Source organism: Schistocerca americana, chromosome 1 (genome assembly GCF_021461395.2).
Source record: "Schistocerca americana isolate TAMUIC-IGC-003095 chromosome 1, iqSchAmer2.1, whole genome shotgun sequence".
Classification (NCBI taxonomy): domain Eukaryota; kingdom Metazoa; phylum Arthropoda; class Insecta; order Orthoptera; family Acrididae; genus Schistocerca; species Schistocerca americana.
In genome coordinates, this window is record NC_060119.1 from 934,333,528 (window position 1) to 934,355,152 (window position 21,625).

Consider the following 21,625-nt stretch of genomic DNA (forward strand, 5'->3'; position numbering starts at 1 on the left):
AGTAAGTCAAACGCAGTTACAAGAGGGCGGGACACAGCTGACGAATGCCTTGACTAAAGAAAACATGGCGGCCAGAACTTCAATTTGCTTCAAACATGGCGGACCTATAGCCACTCTATGAAATTTTAACTCGTTGATAATTACGAAACAAAGAGTAGGCCGGTATTACACTATCAAATTTCTTTGTCAAAGATTTGATCAAAGATGTGATCAAATATATATGACAAAGATCTTTGACGTAGCGCTAGAAGGGGTATTAAGGCCCGTCCACACACAACGATCTGTCTGCACAAATGTCTGCGCACATCACATCTGCGCAGACAGATCGTTGCGTGTGGACAGAAGATTTGCACCAACCTGAGGTGTGTGCAAACCTGGAAGTTGGAGTTGGAAGTTTGAGCGAAACCTCTCAAATCTGTGGGTTCAAACCACATCTGCGCAGACAAGTTGGAGCGTGTGGACAGGAGATCGCCGCAAATCTGGCGCTAAACAGCTGTTTGCTCAGTCTAGTGTTTGTATTTGTGCGCACAGGGCATTAAAATGGCTGATACTCGTCAGTGTTCTCGAGAGTTTGTAAGTGAATTCATTGAAATATATAGAAACCACCCACGTTTGTGGAAGATTAAAGTAAAGAATATAGTGACCGAGACAAAAAGACAGCAGCATACAATGCTCTAATTGAAAAATTGCGGGTATCATTTCACTCAACTCTTGTTTCGATATTGCAGTTGAAAATTCCAAATCCTTGTACTATCACTTGGGGTGATTTGGAACTACTGGGGTGAAATGGAACATGGTATCCGTTTCAACAAATCATCTTTGCTGTAGAGTGATACTTTGGTGTAACTAATGGAAACCACCCTCTAGAGTCACCACAGATATTAGTTGTTCCAGTGATATAAAAATTGTATGTGTCAAAGAGGTATGTGATTTTTAAAAAAATAATGTATGTAAGTGTAAACTTTACCTTTTTTCTAAAACTCTGGAAACAAACTGTTGCACAGCTACTCTGGTAATAATAATAAAGTTCTCTGAGATTGGAACGTGGAGGACAATTATCAGTGATGATGATTGAAAAGTTAGGTTAGGTTTGGTTATGTTATTCATTAGCTGCAGGCATAAATGTAGAAAATCATATTTTTTCAGGGTGAATTGGAACATGCCACGGGTATACAAACAGAAGATTGGGCCAGCTGGCTATCAATTACAGCGAGACAAGCCTGCAGAAAGCTGTCAGTGACGTCAAGGCATGTAAATTATTACTCAGGAATGCATCCAAAAAATATGGTTTACCACCTAGTACACTTTCAAGGAAATTAAATAACAAAAATCCTTTGAAAATAGGTCGATAAACTGTTTTGAGCTTAGAAGAAGAGATGACATTAGTCAGTGGATTATTTAAATGTGTAGAATGGGGTCAGCCATTAACGACAAGTGAGATAAGGGATATTGTAAAGAGCTACTTGGACCGAAGGGGAAGAGTGGAAAAGAGGTTTGAAGACAATAGGCCTGGATATGAGTGGGTGAAAAATCTGCTTTCACGTCACCACAATCTTACTGTCCGTTTGAGCGAAAATGTAAAGAGAGCTAGAGCTCAAGTGAACAGAGATGTCATAGCAAGCTATTTCAAAAATTTAGAGGAGACTGTGAGAGGTGTTCCACCTAGCCACATGGTCAACTATGATGAGACCAACTTCTCCGATGATTTTGGTGCTATTAGAGTGTTTGTCAAGAGGGAATGTGAACATCCTCATAGACTCATCCAAAACAAGCCCATCTGTTATGATAGCTGCTGCAGGAGATTGACATCTTCTGCAACCTTATGTAGTTTACAAGGCCACTCATCTGTATCCAACCTAGACGGAAGGTGGAGTGAATGGTACAGCCTACAACATAAACCAAAGTGCATGGTTTGACCTCAGTATATTTGAAGACTGGTTTCAGACAGTAGCTTTACCATATCTTAGAAGGCTTGAGGGGGTCAAAGTTCTGACAGGAGACAATCTCTCAAGCCACATTTCCTTGTTTGTAGTCTCCCAATGTGAGAAGGAGAATATTAAGTTCGTGTTGCTCCCACCAAATGCAACACACATCTGCGAGCCTCTAGACGTGGCATTCTTTCGCCCAATGAAGATAGCTTGGCGAAAAGCTTTGACTGATTGGAAGAAAGGCAATAGGGGTGTTCTTCCAAAAAGCGACTTCCCTAAGACATTGAAGGCGACATTTCACTACATGGGTGAGAAAATTAGAGACAATGTTATTGCAGGATTTTGTGCTTCTGGTATCATACCTTTCAATCCAGGAAAATTTCTCTCTCTCTTACATTTTAGTAGTTTGGAAAATAAAACAGGTGACCCAATGATGGTATGGTCTGAAGCCTTTGTGGAACACTTGAAAGATGTTCGTTATGGATCTGTTAATTTCCAACCCAAAAAAGCTCGTGGTAGAAAACTGGAAGTTCTCCCTGGGAAAAGTGTCACGTCACAGACAGAAATTTCAGAAGATATTGGAGAAGACAGCAAGGAGAAGGAAGCTGATGATCCCAAAGTTTTGGAGCAAGAAACTATAATATCTGAGACAACAACTGAAGAGGAATATGGATCTGGACCTTATGAGGCACCTCCAATGACATCGGCCAAAAACGATTTTGTCTTGGTTAAGTTTCCTGTTACAGAGACTAATCATTCAAAATTATGTGTAGGAAGGATTGAGGCTATGGAGCTGCATGACGACATTCAAGTTATTTTCATGAGGAAGAAAATTAGTGAGAAACAAGAATACATTTGTGCCTGATGTTGTAGACATGTGTGTGGTGTCAAAAGCACAAGTTGTGATGAAGGTGCAAGGAGCTGATTTCCGAAGAGGTAGAATGATATTTAAAACTCTTGAAGGCATTGACATCATGTAATGTAAAGTGTTGTATTAAGTAATGAATGATATGGTTTGTTTTTTGTAAAATAATTTTCTTAGAAAAGCATTTGTAAGCTCAGAGATTTAATGGTTAATAAAGCTGGTCACTAATATAAAAAATATTAATTAGCAATAATTAATACAAAGTTGAGGTAGTATAAATGCATTTCTCTTAGTAAAATGCTTGTTAGATGTGTTTCCATTGTTCCAGTTCACCTCACCACATGTTTCAAATGCAACTACTGTTCAAAATATGCAGTGTTCCAAATCACCCCAAGTCTTGGGGCGATTTGGAACACAATTCAGATCAAAATTTGAAGCAGGGTTATGGTACAGCATTTTCATTCATGTAACACATTGCCGTAGGAAGGACTAGAGATGCTGTAATTAAAATTTCAAAATTATAGTACAATATTTTGATATTAATTTTCAGTAAAAATTTCACTTTCTGTACCAATTCACCCCAAGTTACGGTAGCTCCTTCCTGTTGCTAGGAATCTTAATGTTACCGCCAGACGTTCATGAGGAGAAATTGCACTTCTCTATACAAGTATTTTTTTTTATAATATGAGGGGTTACAAGCTTTAAGTATAAGTTTCGACATCCATCCGCAAATAATTTCGCCAGTCGTTAGATTCGCCCTGCAACTCTCGCAGTAAATTTACGTGAGAAAACTGCTTTCGCTTTAGCAGCCAATGTCTACACCATTTTGACCGCTTTCTCTGTTTCCTGCGGTTGGTCTGAATGTTTTTTGCAACACTAGTTGCGAACACAGACCACAACAGAACTTCCTCCATTTATATATTTCAAAATAACTGAATTAAATTTTTGACGTTTACGGGGAGTGTAGTCGCTTGCCACTGATATTTCTTTTGTACACCGACAGATGGCGGGCGAGTAATAGATTGGGGTTTGTATCGTGTGAACACACCACATTAGCAGCGATCTTTTGCATGTACAGGCATCTGAGCAGATGTCTGCGCAGACAGATCGTTGCGTGTGGACTGGGCTTTACATTGTCATCAAATTGTTCGTCAAAGTTCAAGATGGCTGACAACAACTTGTTATTAACCGCAGCAGTTGCACGTACCGCAATTGCATCGTGTGCACATGCGGAAAAGAAGTGGGGGGGGGAAAAAGGAACCATACATACAAGGTTGACAGTCTTAAATTCCTGGGATTACAACTTGATAACAAATTTAGTTGGGAGGAGCACACCACAAAACTGCAGAAACGCCTTAACAAATCTGTATTTGCAATTCGAGTGTTAGCAGACATAGGCAACATAAAAATGAAAAAGCTTGCATACTTTCATTCCATAATGTTATACGGTATAATATTTTGGGGCAAATCTTAAAGTAAAACAAAAGTTTTCAGAGTCCAAAAGCGTGTAATACGTATTATTTGTGGAGTAAATTCACGGATGTCCTGCAGAAACCTCTTCAAAGAACTGGGTATACTAACTACTGCCTCTCAGTATATTTACTCCTTAATGAAATGTGTCCTAAATAATATATCTCTTTTTCCAACAAACAACTCAGTTCATACATACAATACCAGGTACAAAAATGATCTGCACAAGGACTTCAAAGCACTTACTTTAGTTCAAAAAAGGGTCCACTACTCAGGAACACTCACCTTAAATAATTTGCCAGCAAACATAAAAATTTTAGTTACAAATAAAGATCAGTTTCAAAGAAACCTGAAAGACTTACTAGTGGCCAACTCCTTCTACTCCATTGACGAAATTTTTAATAGAAACAAATGATGTATTTATTCATACTATAAGTATTGTTATTTCAGCTTAAAAAAAATTGACATGTTCCACATCCACGAGGATCTCCTCAGCACGGGTCAATGGAACGAAAAACTAATCTAATCTGGGTGAAGCCGTGGGTTTTACGACGACACGATAAAAGCATTCAACAAAACGTGTTAGGTGGACTTACAGTGGAAGACGTCAAGTTGTACATCAATTACTTAAGAATGGATGAGCATACATTTCTGTATGTGCTCTGTGAGGTGTATCCTCATATCACAAAGCACAATATTCACTTAAGAACTGCTACATCTTCAGAAGACAGGCTCACTGTAACACTCCGATTCCTTGCTACTGAAGTGGGTTATGTTAGGTTAGGTCAGGTCAGGTCTCCAATCTTCTTAATCTATTTTTGTATTCAGGGTGCCTCACGTTGTAAAGTGCCTCATCAGCTTCATACATCTCTATTAATTTTGTAGTTGTCGGCACACACCAATTGTATTTACCGGCAGTGTTTATAAAAACACTACAGACGACAGAATGCAGCGATGCTAGCGCTCCATGTGGTAACATGTCACATTGCAGTGAACAGAAGACAGGCGATTTCTTTGATCAAATCTACAGCGAGGTCCTAGATTTGATCAAATATTGGACGACATTTGACAAAGTCCCTATTACACCATCAAATATCTTTGACAAAGATATTGGACAAAGAAATTTCATAGTGTAATACCGGCCGTAGCAACAATGCAAGAATGCTGGCACGTGTAGCTTGACAGCCAATAGGAAGGTACATGGAAGAGTCCATTTGGCTTTGCAGGGGTGTGAGAATTATCTCGACAGAAAAATTAGTAGCGGTCTGAGAGACGGTCGATAGTAGTTAAGGGTTAAGGAAACCGAAAATCCTCAACGCAAATGCAAACTGCTAAAATGATGCGAGTATTTGCGGAAAGAGTATTTTTACTGATATCGGCCCAGCGGACTAATGAAAGAAATAGACTCCTGGCAAGCATTGTGGAGTCAATCTTGCATTGCTTTTTTAACTACAAGTTGACTTGTACGGAGTTTTACGAATACGTAAAAGGGAAAAAAGGCGTGAAAAAGGTGGTGCACCAACTATTTCTTCTGCAACAAGTTCAATGTAACTGCATTCTAAACGACGTATTAAACTCTGACAAATTGTTTGATCGTTTACGGGAGACTTTAGGTTACACTTTTTCTTTAAACCACAGAACCCAACAATTACGAAAAGTTCAACAAATATGTATAGTACGTTTCCCAGTTTCTGAATCTTCCTCACTGGTAGCAAAACATGAGACACAGAATGCACATTTACGTGGATTAATGCCATATTCACTAACATGCCTTCCAACACTCTATATAATTCTACAAAATTATTGGTCACTTGAACTAATGATTCAGTACAACTTGCAGTGTTGGACACTATATTGTTACAACTGCTTTCTGTATCCAAGCGTTTCAAATATTCCAAAATAACTGCCATCGCTAGTACCATCTAGCTGACTAATTTTGAACTACTGCAGAAAAAAAACAGTAACGTTTATATGAGAAGTATAAGAAAATTAATTATTAACATATCGCATTCACTGAGATTCCAGTCTAGAAATACGTACATATAAACGGCATCGTCTTGGTGACATGGCTATCATGTTCTGCTGACAATCACTAACGCACCTAGCTAGTCTAAATCTCTTTGTGCCTACTAGAGTTGTGGCGATTCGTGAATCAGTCGTTCATTTGAACGACTCTAAATAAAGAATCGAATTGTGATACGGACGAATCGTCGTTCAAAAGAATCGTAAGAACGATTGCGTGTTTCCGAGTCGTGACGATTCCAAGTTCCAACGATTCCTTGTACGCTATGCTTCGAAGGCAACTTCCGAATCATGCCGAATGATAACGACCGCCAGATGGCAGTCAAGTGGAGGATGCATGTGATCAAAGGAAGCTCGGAACGAACAAACGAAGTTCGTGGGCCGTAATATTACTCGTGAAAACCAAGCTGACACTTGGGGGTGGCTGACGGGAACGAGCTTAAAGGCAATTCCCATTTACTATCGCTACCATCAGCCACCGCGCCGACGTCAGCTTAGTTTGCGCGAGTAATGCACGAACTAGTGATGACACAAACGATATACCGCGAGTACACAGCTCCCAATACACACGATTAAAATCAAGAAATCCAAGTATGATGAATAAATACGTACCTCTTATTTGTTGCAGATGCAATGCAAAACACACACACCTTCTCTTACACACGAGCAATAGCACTTGAATTATGTGTTATATTTAGCGTATCTCGAAAACGGCCCCAACGATTTGGATGAAATTTTGTATTTACACTGGTTTTTGCTTTTTGAGTTCACTTACATAGTTCCATTCTTTCGTAAAAAGTCAAGTTTTACAATATATATATACTTCATAATTCCATTCGTAAAAAATCAGTTTTATATTATAAAGACGCTATTTCACATTTTTTATAACGCCATCTCGTAAAACTATTTCTGGCATATCTTATCATGACACAGTTCGATTCTAACCCCATTGACAATTTCAGACATGTCCTGCCATCTGTGAGCAAGATGTAGAACTTCTTGCATTCCGTACGAATCGTGCCATCGCAGACTAGAATGAATCGTGAAAGAATCGTGAACGAATCGTAGGAATCGATTCCCAATGTGAGATTGAATCGTAGGAATCGAATCGGGAAAAAGGATCGAGTTGCCCAACTCTAGTGCCTACGTACCTGTACATGAGGCCACCTGTGCAGGATTCGACTAGAGCGCCGCCAAACACGCAGACGTAGTACTGCGTGCAGTCGGTAGGGTGGGGGTAATAACCAAACTCCTCCGGGCAGTCGAAGTCGGCGGCCGCGTTCGACGCAGAAGACGATGGCGCCCCGCTGGCCAGCCGGCTGCCGCGCCGCTGCGCCGACACCTCGCCTGCAACGCACGTCACGCACTGTTCGGTAACGATTCTGGCACATTTTTGGTAGAAACAGGCTAATAACCTAAAAAAGTAGCAGCCTCCTTCAGGAACAGAACTATACAAGAAAGTGTTCAAGTTGATTACAGAAACATCTGAAACAGAACATTTCATTTATTAGCCTCAAAGTTGCACATACTCCGTGGTATTACTCAACAGCTAGGAGAGGTCGCTAGAGCTTTTGGGGATACCTTTTGGCGCAGACCACATTAACCGTCCAACACACGCCCACTTTCCACGCTGACGATAACACTGCTGACGTTTTGTCTTTACGACTCCGTTAATCGTGTTGCGCATGCGCACGGAACACTTTCCACTTACCATTGTCCCTCGCCATACTTTGATTGTATCTCAAGGCGAGAACGTAGTAAATGACTGTAATCTTAATGATGAATTTCGTTCTTCACAAATTAAAATTCCTTTTGGGTTACCTTGAGACCACGAGAAGTAACTTAGCGATAGGACTTTCCCTGCCGTCATTATGGGTGTGTTCGTTGTTTGCAACCTTCTCTCCTTTATTATGGTAAGTTACTCTCACTACTTTCTGGAAGACTTGCATCTCGATTATTTAGTTCGTTATTCGCATGTTCCATGGAACACACTCGCGACCTTTCGCTATGATAGAGAGAAAAAAGTTAGCTTAAGACAAATAAAATACCGCTTTGCCATTGGTCAACATTTTACGTTGTACATTTGCAAATTTTATGCGTATCACCGAAATCTGCTGATAGTGTGAAAACAAATGACTGTGACAATAATGCAGCCAAGGTGGAAAATTGAATTGTCTTTCAGTACTATTTAGGTTCAGCAAATAATCGTTGAAATCCTTCAACGGAATGCGAGCTCAGCAATTGCAAACAAATGAAGACCACAACGCGATGTCATCTGAGAAGAGACGCGACGACCCGAAAACAACGTTTTTATTAGCTACTAGATTTAAAGATTTCTGCGTTATAAAACAAGCTTCCCACGGCAAAGTTTTCGTAGCAACAATTATTGAGGAACAGTGTTAATCGTAAAATGGCAGCAGTCCCCTATAAAACGCATGAATTTAGTCTCTCACAGCTAAGATTCTAACTGAGGGACGATGGCTTCCCTTATTTTCTGCATATTACCGTCCCCGAACTTCCATCTGACAGGACTAGGGCACACTTATACAGAATATAATGTGCAGAGGCTTCAATGTAAAAAATATATAGATTTGTGTAAGATCTTATGGGACCAAACTGCCTAGGTCATCGGTCCCTAAGCTTACACACTACTTAAACTAAATTATGCTATGGACAACAATCACACCCATGCCTGAGGGAGGACTCGAACCTCCGACGGGGGGGAGCCGCGCGGAGCGTGACATGGCGCCTAGACCGCGCGGTAGGCTTCAATGTTCACACCGCATACTGAGGTGATAATAGTCACGGGATAGCGATATGCACATATACATTGATATATTATCACGTACACACCGCATACTGAGGAAATAATAGTCACGGTATAGCGATATGCACGTATACATTGATATATTATCGCGTACACAAGGTGTAAAATGGCACTGCACTGAAGGAGCTGTCTTTTGCACTCAGATGATTCGTGTGAAAAAGTTTCCGACGTCATTATGGCCGCACGACGGGAATCAACCGAATTTGAACGCGGGATAGTAATTGGAGCTAAACGCCTAGCGCATTCCATTTAAGATATCGTTAGGGAATTCACTATCCCATGATCCACAGTGTCAAGAGCGTGCCAAGAATATCAAGTGTCGGGCATTACCTCCTACCACGGCCTTCACCTAACGACCGAGAACAGCGGCGTTTACGTTGAATTGTCAGTGCTAACAGGCAAGCAACACTGCCTGCAATAGTCGCAGAAATCAAGGTGGGACGTATGCGTTAGGACAGTGCAGTGAGATTGGCGTTAATGGGCTACACAGTACACGACCGATGCGAGTGCCTACAGCGTCTGCAGCGCCTTTCCTGTGCTCGTGACCGTATCGGTTAGATCCTCGACGACTGGAAAATCCTGGCCTTGACAGATGAGTCTCGGTCTCAGCTGGAACGAGCTGATGGCAGGGTTCGAGTGTGGCGCAGATCCCACGAAGCAGTGGATCCAGGTTGTCAACAAAGCACTGTGCAAGCTGGTGGTGGTTCCGTGCTGGCGTAAGCTGTGTTTACGTGGAATGGACTGGGTCCTCTCGTCCAATTGAAGCGATCACTGACTGGGAATGATGACTACTTGGAGACAACTTCATGGATGGAATTTTTATGGATGACAATGCGCCATATCACCGGGCCACATTGGTTCGCGATTGTTTTGAAGAACATTCTGAACAAGTCGGTCGAATGATTTGGCCACCCAGCTCGCTCGAAATGAATCCCATCGAGCATTTAATGGACATAAGCGAGTAATCTGTCCGTGTAGAAAATCGTTCTCCAGCAACACTTTCGCAATTATGAACGGATATGGGGATAGAATGACTCAATATTTCTGCAGAGGAATTCCAACGACTTGCTGAGTCCATGCCACGTCGAACTGCTGCACTATGCCGGGCAAGAGGAGTTCCAACACGATATTAGGAGGTGTCTCATGATTTCTGCCACTTGAGTGTACACCCGGAAGACAAACTGAGACACCATTGGAAGAATATAATCATTTTTACCGAACACCGGAAAATCGACATTAATGACAAATCTGTTTCTCCAGTCTGCGGCTGTAGATGTTAGGGGGGTATTGTATAGTATTGTTATGTTAACCGGTGACCTAGAAACGACGGAGAGGCTCCGTCCCCGCCGCAGCCGCAGTGGTCTACAACCCCACGACGACTACCGCAGTCCTCCTCAGCCCTACATCTACATTTCTACTCCGCAAGCCACCCAACGGTGTGCGGCGGAGGGCACTTTACGTGCCATTGTCATTACCTCTCTTTCCTGTTCCAGTCGCGTATGGTTCGAGGGAAGAACGACTGCCAGAAAGCCTCCGTGAGCGCTCGAATCTCTCTAATTTTACATTCGTGATCTCCTCGGGAGGTATAAGTAGGGGGAAGCAATATATTCGATACCTCATCCAGAAACGCACCCTCTCGAAACCTGGACAACAAGCTACACCGCGATGCAGAGCGCCTCTCTTGCAGAGTCTGCCACTTGAGTTTGCTAAACATCTCCGTAACGCTATCACGCTTACCAAATAACCCTGTGACGAAACGCGCCGCTCTTCTTTGGATCTTCTCTATCTCCTCTGCCAACCCGACCTGGTACGGATTCCTCACTGATGAGCAATACTCAAGTGTAGGTCAAAAGAGTGTTTTGTAAGCCACCTCCTTTGTTGATGGACTATATTTTCTAAGTACTCTCCCAATGGATCTCAACCTGGCACCCGCCTTACCAACAATTAATTTTATATGATCATTCCACTTCAAATCGTTCCGTACGCATACTCTCAGATATTTTACAGAAGTAACTGCTACCAGTGTTTGTTCTGCTATCATATAATAATACAATAAACTATCCTTCTTTCTATGTATTCGCAATACATTACATTTGTCTATGTTAAGGGTCAGTTATCACTCCCTGCGCCAAGTGCCTATCCGCTGCAGATCTTCCTGCATTTCGCTGCAATTTTCTAATGCTGCAACTTCTCTGTATACTACAGCATCATCCGTGAAAAGCAACATGGAACTTCCGACACTATCTGTCTCCTCCGTCGCCCCACACCGAACCACTCTTTCAGGGTTATTGTGCGGTTCGGCTCCCGGTGGACCTCCCCAGGGAACGTCTCACATCAGACGAGTGTAACCCCTATATTTGCGTGGTAGAGTAATGGTGGTGTACGCGTACGTGAAGAACTTGTTTGCGCAGCAATCGCTGACATAGGGTCGCTGAGGCGGAATAAGGGGAACCAACCCACATTCGCGGAGGCAGGTGGAAAGCCACCTAAAAACCATCCACAGACTGGCCGACTCACCGGACCTCAACACAAGTCCGCCGGGCGGATTCGTGCCGGGGACTAGACGCTCCTTCCCAATCCAGAAAGCCGTGCGTCAGACCGCACAGCTAACCGAGCGGGTGTTTTAGGGGGGTAGTCTGGAAGAATTAACTATTACCTCGAAACACAGGCAGCACATTAGGAAAAAAAGCCGCCAATGGGTTTGCTTCAAGTCGTGAAGCACGGAAAAAATAGGAAGGGTTGCTTATTGGAGGAAGTAGTGGGTCTCTAGTCTCGTATCGGGAAAGTGAAGTCTCGGAAGTTGGAGTGGGGCTCTCCGCGACGCGCGATAACTTTCTTGCAGCATCTCTCACTGAGATACTGGCTGAGCCAGCCAGTGACGTCCTTAACTAGAATGAATAAACTCGTCGCGAATGGCGCAGTTGTTTTCTGTATCGCCTAAATTTAGCTTGGAAAGTGCTCCACATCGAAGAACTGGTCGAAATTTGTAAATGACTTTTTCTCAAGATTCTTTCCGATAAATCTTGTCGGCTACCTGCGTTCCGCACAGAGATGTTAATGGGGGCATTCCATCTTAAATCTTTACATGTACCTTGAGATTCTAACCAATCGTCAAAATCGAGAGTTTTCGTCTATTCATGCGCAGATAAAAGCTGTGGAAAAAGGGAGTAAGTTATATTCAGAAACGACGTACACATCGACGTCAAAAGAAATGTTCCATCTGACAACCGCGAGAGCTGAGTCTGATATCTCGCTTTTGAAGACATCTCTCCGTCCCGCCAGCCGACAGGACGATGGCCTGTCCAGTGATTTCCGTCCTGGGTCGGGGTAAACGGCCTGGCCGTGTTAATGAACTTGCGCGGGGCAGTGCGCCGCGGTACGCAAATGAGTCCCGCGCCTTACAAGGAGCTGGCCCCAGTCTGGTCGGAGGCCGCGTCTTCTGCGGTATCCGGACGCAGCCGTCCCCACACTGGTGAAGGTGATTGACTTATAGTCTCCATATGTTTCCGCTAACTACACATGTCGGTAACTGATACCTCATTCAGACAAGAAACAGTAACAGTCTACACTGCTGGATATTAAAACTACAGCTCTAAAAAGAATAGCTTGTAACTAAATTTGTGCGTATACAATAAAGTACAAAGAACACACGATTAAGTTTGTAAAGGATTTGGAGATCTGCAGGACGTGAAATTTAGTGCACGGAACTGTCGCCTCTGGCAGCAATAATGGTTCTGGAGCCCAGACTTTCTTGTCTCAACTTATTACTCGAGACAAGTGAGTCTACTGCGGAACCCCTGACATTTTGTTCCTTTGCTGAGCGTCGTCTGTCTCGAATGGTCATTTTCGTTCGCAGGTCAGCGCCAAAGTTGCTTGTGTTGTGAGAGCTATCTGCTGTGCAATTTGGCACCTGAACTGTGAAAGATTATGAGGGACTATCCTTATTACGAAAAAATCGGAATATGGTAACAAAAAATGTAGGAACAAGCAATGATAATAGAGGTTATTCATGAACAACGCAAAATTTCTAGTGGATGTTCTTGTCACAGATCGTTCGATAAAATCTCCACGTTCCTGAGAACTGAAACAATAGAAAAAATGTCGTCTAAACATTTCAAAACCTATACATTTATTTCCACGAGAAAATATATACTTTCAAACACATCACACAATGTCTAGAACGCAGTGAATAGCGCCTTTTGCTTAATCATTCGTATCTCTTCGCTAACGAGGAGAACACGAAGTGCCACAATCCGATTTCCCAGAACTTCGCTCAATGGAAGAGGGGTAAAAATAAGAGAAATGTGTCTCTGCTTAGCCGTAGATATTCGTCCGTTTCTGAGAAAACGAGGGTCAAAGTCTTGGAGGTGCTTTATATCCCTCTTGAGCGAGTCATTAGTTTAACAGAAGTGGTGGCTCAATGGCTAGCGTCGCGGATTCACACTTCCGCGCCCCGTAGTCAAAATGCAATTATTATTTATATTTATCATTTACCTATTGATGTCCGTAGAAGATAACTACACGAATATTTTCCAATGTGTATTGAACTAACGTTGTCCTTATTCGTCTATTAATTTTATGTGCGGTGAATGAATTTAAAAAGAAAATGAATGGAAAAAATATTTGAAATTGTTTTTGGTGAAATTCCTGTAATGTATCTTGATTCATATTCAACTGCAAGCTCCAGTTTTCGGAAAATTGATCTCTTTTTCGTGGTTTGCCGCGAAATTATTTCCAATGCGTGAACTCTTCAGCAGTGTTAACGACGTTTCTTTCCCGAGCGAGATTCATACGAAGAAACTTCGCTGTGGCAAACCTGACTTCGCGCAATGGTTGTGGTGTTGGGAATTTCTATGTTTAGAATGTTTCTACGATCGGTAAAATCCAAGGGAATGCACCAAATTTGCATGAAGAACAAACGTAAGAATAAAATATAAGGATTAAGAATTGATATAAGCATGAAATAAGAGAATATGAGAATTTAAGAAGATTGTAAACCTGAAAATACCATACACACATATATTATAGTACAGTAAATGAAGGGCACTTACTGTGAAACCCAGTTGTAATTTTGCAATTAATATAACGTCCTTGTATCCCCTGACTTGATAAGAAACATTCGTTTAGCAACTTTCTATGGTTACGAGTAGTTGAAAGAAGAAAAGAAGAAGAAAAAAAAAACAACCAGGTTTCTAACACAGGACGCTAAACTGAATAGCCGCTACAATAGCGGGCTATCAAGTTGCGAAAAAATAAACCGTAGTCACAACAGACCACCGTCGCTGTCGGATTCCGACAGGTACTGGTAGTATTTCCTTCTTCTTACATGAGACGTAACACAGCCTTCTAGCAAACAGTCAACGTTAAAATGAGATTTCTGAATGAGAAACGAGCTGCGTAATCTTTTATTATATGCAGGATGTAGGTGACGTTACTCTTACCTACTTCGCGTGATCTCTCCAATCATTTACACATCCAAGCACTTGACAAACTGACAGTTGTTGCGTACCATGATTTTGCTGTTGTAGTGGCCAGCAGCGTACGTGTAACCCGGCATCTGTTTAAGGTTCGATATCAGTGAAGACACTAGAAATGAAACGTCGCGTAACGTGGTCGTGAGAAGGTAAAGGATCGACACGTGACATATCTGAACGGAACATCCTGACGTGTCCGGAATTATTGTGGAAAATTTAAATCAGGATGGTAACACAGATGTTAAAGCTGGCCTCAAGGCCACAGTCTACATCTATACACCGCAAACCACCGTATCGTGTCTGACAGAGGCTACGCCTGGTACAATCTCTTTTTACTGTTACATTCGCGAGCGACGCTCGAGGAAAAGGACAGCCGATAAGTCTTCCAAGGAGTTGTACTTGATCTAATTTCCTACCCTCGGTATTTTGCGAGACGTATGTGGGAAAGATCTTTGCCTAACTCGTTTTGGAACGTGTGTTGTCGAGATGTCAACAGCGAACCTCTTCCTAATGTCTCTCTTGTGGTATCTGCCACTGGAGTTTGTTGAGTACCGGTATCTCCGCAATGCTGCACTTACTAATCAGTCCTACGACGAGAGGCGCTGTTCCTCGTTGGATCTTCCTTATCTCTTCTATTATTCCTAGCTGCTAAAGATCACAGAGAGATGAGAAATACCCAAGAATCGAACAAGTTAATTTGTAAGCCACTTTAGTAAGATCTATGTTTGTAGAATCCTTGGTTTGAGTTTAAAACGACATTGTAACTTGCAAATATTTAAAAATGTTTCATAACATTTTCTTCAGGGTGGTTACTTGGAACGGCCCTGTTCCGCGGAAAAGCATTTATACACCGGACCACAAGCACCAAAATGGGATCGACGACGCAGAGTTTAATCCACAAAAGAGCTATCGTCCAGGGAAGCTAATTTATATTTCCCATAATAATTTATTTCAGATGAATGCTGTAATCTATTTACTTATTGGGATCATTATTTTCTCGGACTTGTCCAGCTGGCTTCATTAGACTTCAGCAGGGTACTGAACCCCAAAACATAAGCAAGAGAAGTAAACCGAGCCGAACAGGGATATATGGATACTATGAACTCCTACTATACTCCCGAAAATGGCGCTGTTCTTGTGGATATGCGGTAGCTTCGATAGATGATTCCTAACTGGGAATTGTTGAATCCTGAAGGGGCTGTTTAACAAACCAGTGAAATAGCCACACTAGGATGCAGAGTAAGGTATGGGGAGCCTCTAGAACTCACTTCGTGCTTTGCGGGTTCTGCTTCACAGTACTTGTTCTCACGCTCTGGAGAACGTAACGCGATAGTGTCCTTGTCAGGCTGGGTCTCATTACCAAGCACCGGAGGTGGTGGGAATGGGCCGCAGCTGACCTCTGACCTCGTGGCGGCCTTCGCCGACCGACTAGCGGGAACCGCTAACGGCAAATGTTCTCTTCTGAGCATCAGACGTCAATGCCGCGTCGTTAAAGCCGTGAACCCCTCACCACTTGTTCTCTGTTCTAGAGACACGTTTAGCTTAACAACAGGATGTTTCTAACAACCATTACATTCACGTACATCAGTCGCACAATCATTCAAAGACAGCCTGAATTCGATAATACGATAGTAGTAGGGAGTGAGTAATTTGTCCAATATCAACTAGGAAAATTACTTTTCCGTTACCAGCTACTGTTTACTAGAGTAAACCGTTTTGAAAAATAATACTGGACCTATTATCAGACAATTGCCTCGACTAATTAGTCAGACAGACCAAACTACTGGGAAATGTTGTAGACCTCCTCGTTACAGACCCTAATTTTTCGAGTGTCACGGAAAAGCCAAGGATTGGCGATCATGGTGTATCACAGCGATGATGCTCACCAAAGCCAAAAAGTTCATGTGTTTGTTTGATAGAACTGAAATACAACTTCTGATATCCGACTTGAAAGACAAAGCGAGAACATTCCAGTTTTGTCCGAGAATGAGAAACTGAAAGCACTAATAAAACGATAAATGGATCTTCAGACAATATGGAAGAATACACTGCTTTAAAGTAGAGCTATTAAATTTTTCACTCTGAAGAAGACGGAGGGATCATAGCGATGCTGACCTACCGATATATTACCTTTGTGCAGTGGTACTGAAGATGCATATCGTTATAACTGGGTTCACTGACTTGCTAATGCCGACTTTCGAAACCAAAGGTGTTGACTCTGTATCCGTTAGGCCTTTGTTGCTTGGGTGACACCGAGTGAACTTTGCTGGAAAAACCCTTGGCCATAATGGCATCCAGACATACTAATCATTCAGAAGCAGATCAAATAAAGGTATCTTTTGTATGATTCTACTAGATGGTGACATGTTTAAACAGTTAAGACTGTACAGCATCAGTCGATACTTATCTTTCTCTGTCTGGTTTTCATACGTAATTTTGAGTAGAAAGGTGGGCTTGGAAATCTACGCTGACGGGAAAAAAATCGCAGCGTCGAGAAGGAGTTGTGCGACATAAACGAAAGTTGATAGGCGTGTTTCTACATCTGAAAGATGAATGCTATTCAGATTTCGCGCCAGTCGCATAACAGTGGCGCTAGTAGCCACGAGGAGAAAAAAAAATCAGGTTTGCCTTAAATAGACGCTGTACGGGCGTGAGCGTTAGTTACCTTTGACAATGGACATGGTGAGCTGATGTTAGTTAAGAAAGCCTGTAAGGCTACAAAGACGCCCTTATCAATACTCACTGAATTTGAACGACGTCATGTAATAGGGCTGCGAAAGCTGAATGTTTTGCGATATTACACAAAGACTTAGCAGGAGCGTAGCCACTGCACGTGATTGCTGGCAGCGGTAGTCACGAGAATACACAGTCGAAGAAGACCGGGCTCAGCTCGTGCCACTACCGAGAGGGCAGACGGCCTATGGTTCTGCCGCATCGTGTTACATCTGCTGCAACAATCTGAACAGCAGTAGGCACCACAGTGACACAATGGTTCAGACGCCCAATAGCGCGCATTCCACTGACCCGAACCTCTGCTATTTGCGATTTCAGTGGTGTCAGTTGAGAGCTCGTTGGATGGCAGAGTGGAGGTCTGTTGTGTTTTCTGATGAAAGCTGGTCCTACCTCGGTGCCAGTGGTGGCCGTGTGTTGGTTAGAAGGAGGCAGCCGGGGGCCTGCAATCAACATGTCTCCGTGCTAGACACGCTGGAGTTATGGTCTGCGATACGATTTCGTTTGACAGCAGGAGCACTCTCGTGGTTATGCCACGCACATTGACTGCAAATTTGTACTTCAGTGTGGTGATTCGATCTGTTGTGTTGCCATTCATGAACAGCATTCCACGGAGTGTTTTCTAACAGGGGATAAAAACTTTAAGGTAACACATGCTGTTCCATAATATCTTTTAAAAAAAATGGTTCAAATGGCTCAAAGCACTATGGGACTTTACATCTGAGGTTGTCAGTTCCCTAGACTTAGACCTACTTAAACCTAACTAACCTAAGGACATCACACACATCCATGCCCGAGGCAGGATTCGAACCTGCGACCGTAGCAGCAGCGCGGTTCCGGACGGAAGCGGCTAGAACTGCTCGGCTACAGCGGCCGGCTAATATCTTTTCTGCTGCAATAGAAATTCTAGGTGCCATATTAACGCTGCAAGAATTTCGTTTCTGAAACGAAAATTCGATGGCAACACCGTCTTTTGACTTACAGCTTTCATTGTCTACCAGGACGTTGCTGCTAGCCAGATCTTTTTACTTGTGGCCGCTTTTAAAGTCCATCGTTCAGCCACTCTCCTCAGGTCCGTGTGAAGGGACGTTGTTCCCAAGGTATATGAAAGGTTGTTGCTACGTCTCGTTGCAAGTGCCTGATGCTGTATCGTCGCGGAGGAATTGACTAAGACGTGTGGACGGAGTGGAATGTTGAAATAAGGCACCATTATTCGTCGTTGCACAAGGCAACGTTCTGGCTTTCGCCCAGCGACGCGTGACGGGTTGACCCGGGAGGGTAAGACCGTCCCAGTGAAAGCGCCTTCGGCCATGCACTAAATGCCCACAGTCTCTCTTACTCGTACATCAATAGCAACACCGTAACTCTTATCTCTCCGACAGTTTGACTCGGAGACATTCGAAAATGCTAGCACGTAACATTTGAGATGAAGTGTAGTTAATGCCATTGTTGTATTCAGGGCGACGCACTATTTAACCGTTCTTTATTCACATCGATGTTCAGATGGAGATTGCAAAAAGTTTAGTGAAAGCCACCGAATGTTTACGCCAAGTCACACGGCCTTGATGTAGCTACAGATTTGCAATACATTTAAAGTGCACATAATGTACTGGAAATATAAGAAGTCTCAGGAATATGACTGAAAGAAAAATGAAATGATCGTATGGCATTGTTGGCCGGGAAGCCCCATGCGGGGTATTTCGGCCGCCGTATCACAAGTTCCTTTAGTTGACGCCACTGCGGCGACTTGCGAGTCAACGACGTTGATGAAATGAAGATGACTGACACACAACACCCAGTCATCACGAGGCAGAGAAAATCCCCGATCCCGCCGGGAATCAAACCCGAGCCCCCCTGCTCGGGAAGTGAGAACGCTACCGCGACACCACGAGCTGCGGACGGAATATGACTATAACCGGTAAACGAAGAACTTTTTTATGATGCTATTGGAGGATTCCTGTCGCGCAGTATGTACACGACTCCTAGTAACGAATGGCGAAATGGACGCCATCTTCTCGTGAGACGATTCTAATGAAGGGCGTGGATGAACGAAGAATAAGGTATCTATATGACGCTCAGAGATCAAAATTAATACTTGTAGAGCACCACAAGCGTGCGAGGTATCACGCCGAGATCCATCTGTGCCGGTAATCGCAGGTGAGTTGGAGAAAATACGAGGGTGAGTCAAATGAAAACATTAAATATTTTTTAAATATTATTTATCGTGCAGAAGTGGTACAAAGCTGTATCACTTTTCAACATAATCTCTCCCACGCTCAATGCAAGTCATCCAGCGCTTGCTAAGTGCATAAATTCCTTCAGAAAAAAATTCTTCTGGTAGTCCGCGCAACCACTCATTCACCGCGTGGCGTACCTCTTCATCAGAACGGAACTCTTTCCTCCCATTGCGTCTTTGTGTGGTCCAAACATATGGAAATCGCTTGGGGCAAGGACTGGTGAGTATGGTGGATGAGGAAGTGGTTGGTGGAAGTGAACCCAGGTTTCGTCCCCAGTAACGATTCTTGCAAGGAACCCATCACCTTCTCATTCAAAGCGCCGAAGTTCTTCACAAGCATCAACACGTCGCTCTCTCATTTCTGGAGTTAGCTGCCGTGGCACCCATCTTGCAGACACTTTGTGTAACTGGAGCACATCAAGCACAAGGTGGTGTGCTGACCCGTGACTAATCTGTAAACATGCTGCAATCTCATTCAGTCTCACTCGGCGGTTTTCCTTCACTATGGCTTCAACTGCTGCAATGTTCTGTGGATTCACAACTCCCTGTGCCTGGCCTGGACGAGCATCTTCCAATGCAGTCACACCATTTGCGAACTTCCTACTCCATTCGTAGACCTGCTGCTGTGACAAACATGCATCACCGTACTGAACCTTCAATCGTCGATGAATTTCAATAGGTTTCATACCTTCACTACGCAAAAACCGAATAACAGAACGCTGTTCTTCCCTGGTACAAGTCGCTAGTGGGGCGGCCATCTTTATACTGATACTGCGACGGTATGTCTGCATCTGCACTACGCTACCACCTACAGGCCATTCTGCACGCTGTTTGTAGCAGTCTTACCAACTTAAAGGATAACGGCGAGAGATTTCGCTTTGTTATTACAAATTTAAGGATTTCATTTGACTCACCCTCGTAGCGCCCACCTGCTGTGGTATTATCTTCAGCAACAAAAACAGTCTTCTAGGAATCGATGCAACAAGTCTTTAAGGGGATAAATGATATTTTATCTAATTCTCCGGAATAGGTCGTTCAAATTCCTTGACAGACATAAGGCCAGGGTAATAAAACTCTATGATGTTGAAACCAAAGTTCTGGTTGATGGCCAAGAGGATGAGCGGTTCGACTGGCAAACAATAGTAGCTAAACGTGCATCGCATGAGAGGAGATATGGTATGGGAGCCACGGGAGCGGGTCTGAGAGGATCGGTCCAGGAGAGGCGAGGCTAGGCGGGTGTGGCCACGGGAGGCGGCCCACGCGCCACGGATCCGGCTGTCCCGGGTTCAAGGCCCCTTCTGCCCATCAAGGACGTCTCAGCCCTTCCTACCCACGCCACCAGCTCTAATTCGATTGCTCTCCGCCAGGGCGTTTTCCTGTCGCGAGAGTCGCTTGGCTACGACAAAGACACTGTAACGTATCTATTTTGTATGCAGTTTAGGTCCTCCGCACGTACCCTGCTGGCTACAAAAATTGTCACCGTACCTATATAACGTAGTATAAAAAATACGTCATTACCATTGTAGGTGCTTTGGGAATATACAGCTTGCGGTGTTTGGTTTGTTGTAACAAATAATGGCAATAAGCCGGCCGAGGATCGAGTCGAACAGAGCTTAGATGACAGATACCGGTATAGCATTCATTGCTGTTTCAACTCTATGGCAGTGTTCGTCAATCATAGTGGCTGGAGAGTACTGGCGTCATAGCCTTTTGGCAAACAGTGACCAGAAGTGAGAGATGGATGAGAGATGTGGCTGCTGACCGGGACAACGGTCGAATACTCTCTGCACCGAGATTGCGCAGCAAGTGCAGCACGAGACTTGTTTTTTCTTTTTCAAAGATAACGGTACATAGACCTCACCAAGGAAAGAAACGCCTTTTGTTCAAGTTATACATCTACATCTACATTTATACTCCGCAAGCCACCCAACGGTGTGTGGCGGAGGGCACTTTACGTGCCACTGTCATTACCTCCCTTTCCTGTTCCAGTCGCGTATGGTTCGCGGGAAGAACGACTGCCGGAAAGCCTACGTGCGCGCTCGAATCTCTCTAATTTTACATTCGTGATCTCCT

General features: G+C 43.4%; 1 protein-coding gene across 11 annotated transcripts in view; it reads right to left on the reverse strand.

Annotated features, from left to right (window-relative positions):
• The window catches only part of LOC124615457, a 354,502-nt gene that overhangs the window by 140,105 nt on the left and 192,772 nt on the right, over positions 1-21,625 (reverse strand). For all 11 annotated transcript variants that reach the window (XM_047143452.1, XM_047143442.1, XM_047143435.1 and 8 more), the window contains exon 2: positions 7,437-7,632. In XM_047143452.1, coding sequence (XP_046999408.1) covers positions 7,437-7,632 — 196 coding nt within the window. The remainder of the gene's footprint in view (positions 1-7,436; positions 7,633-21,625) is intronic.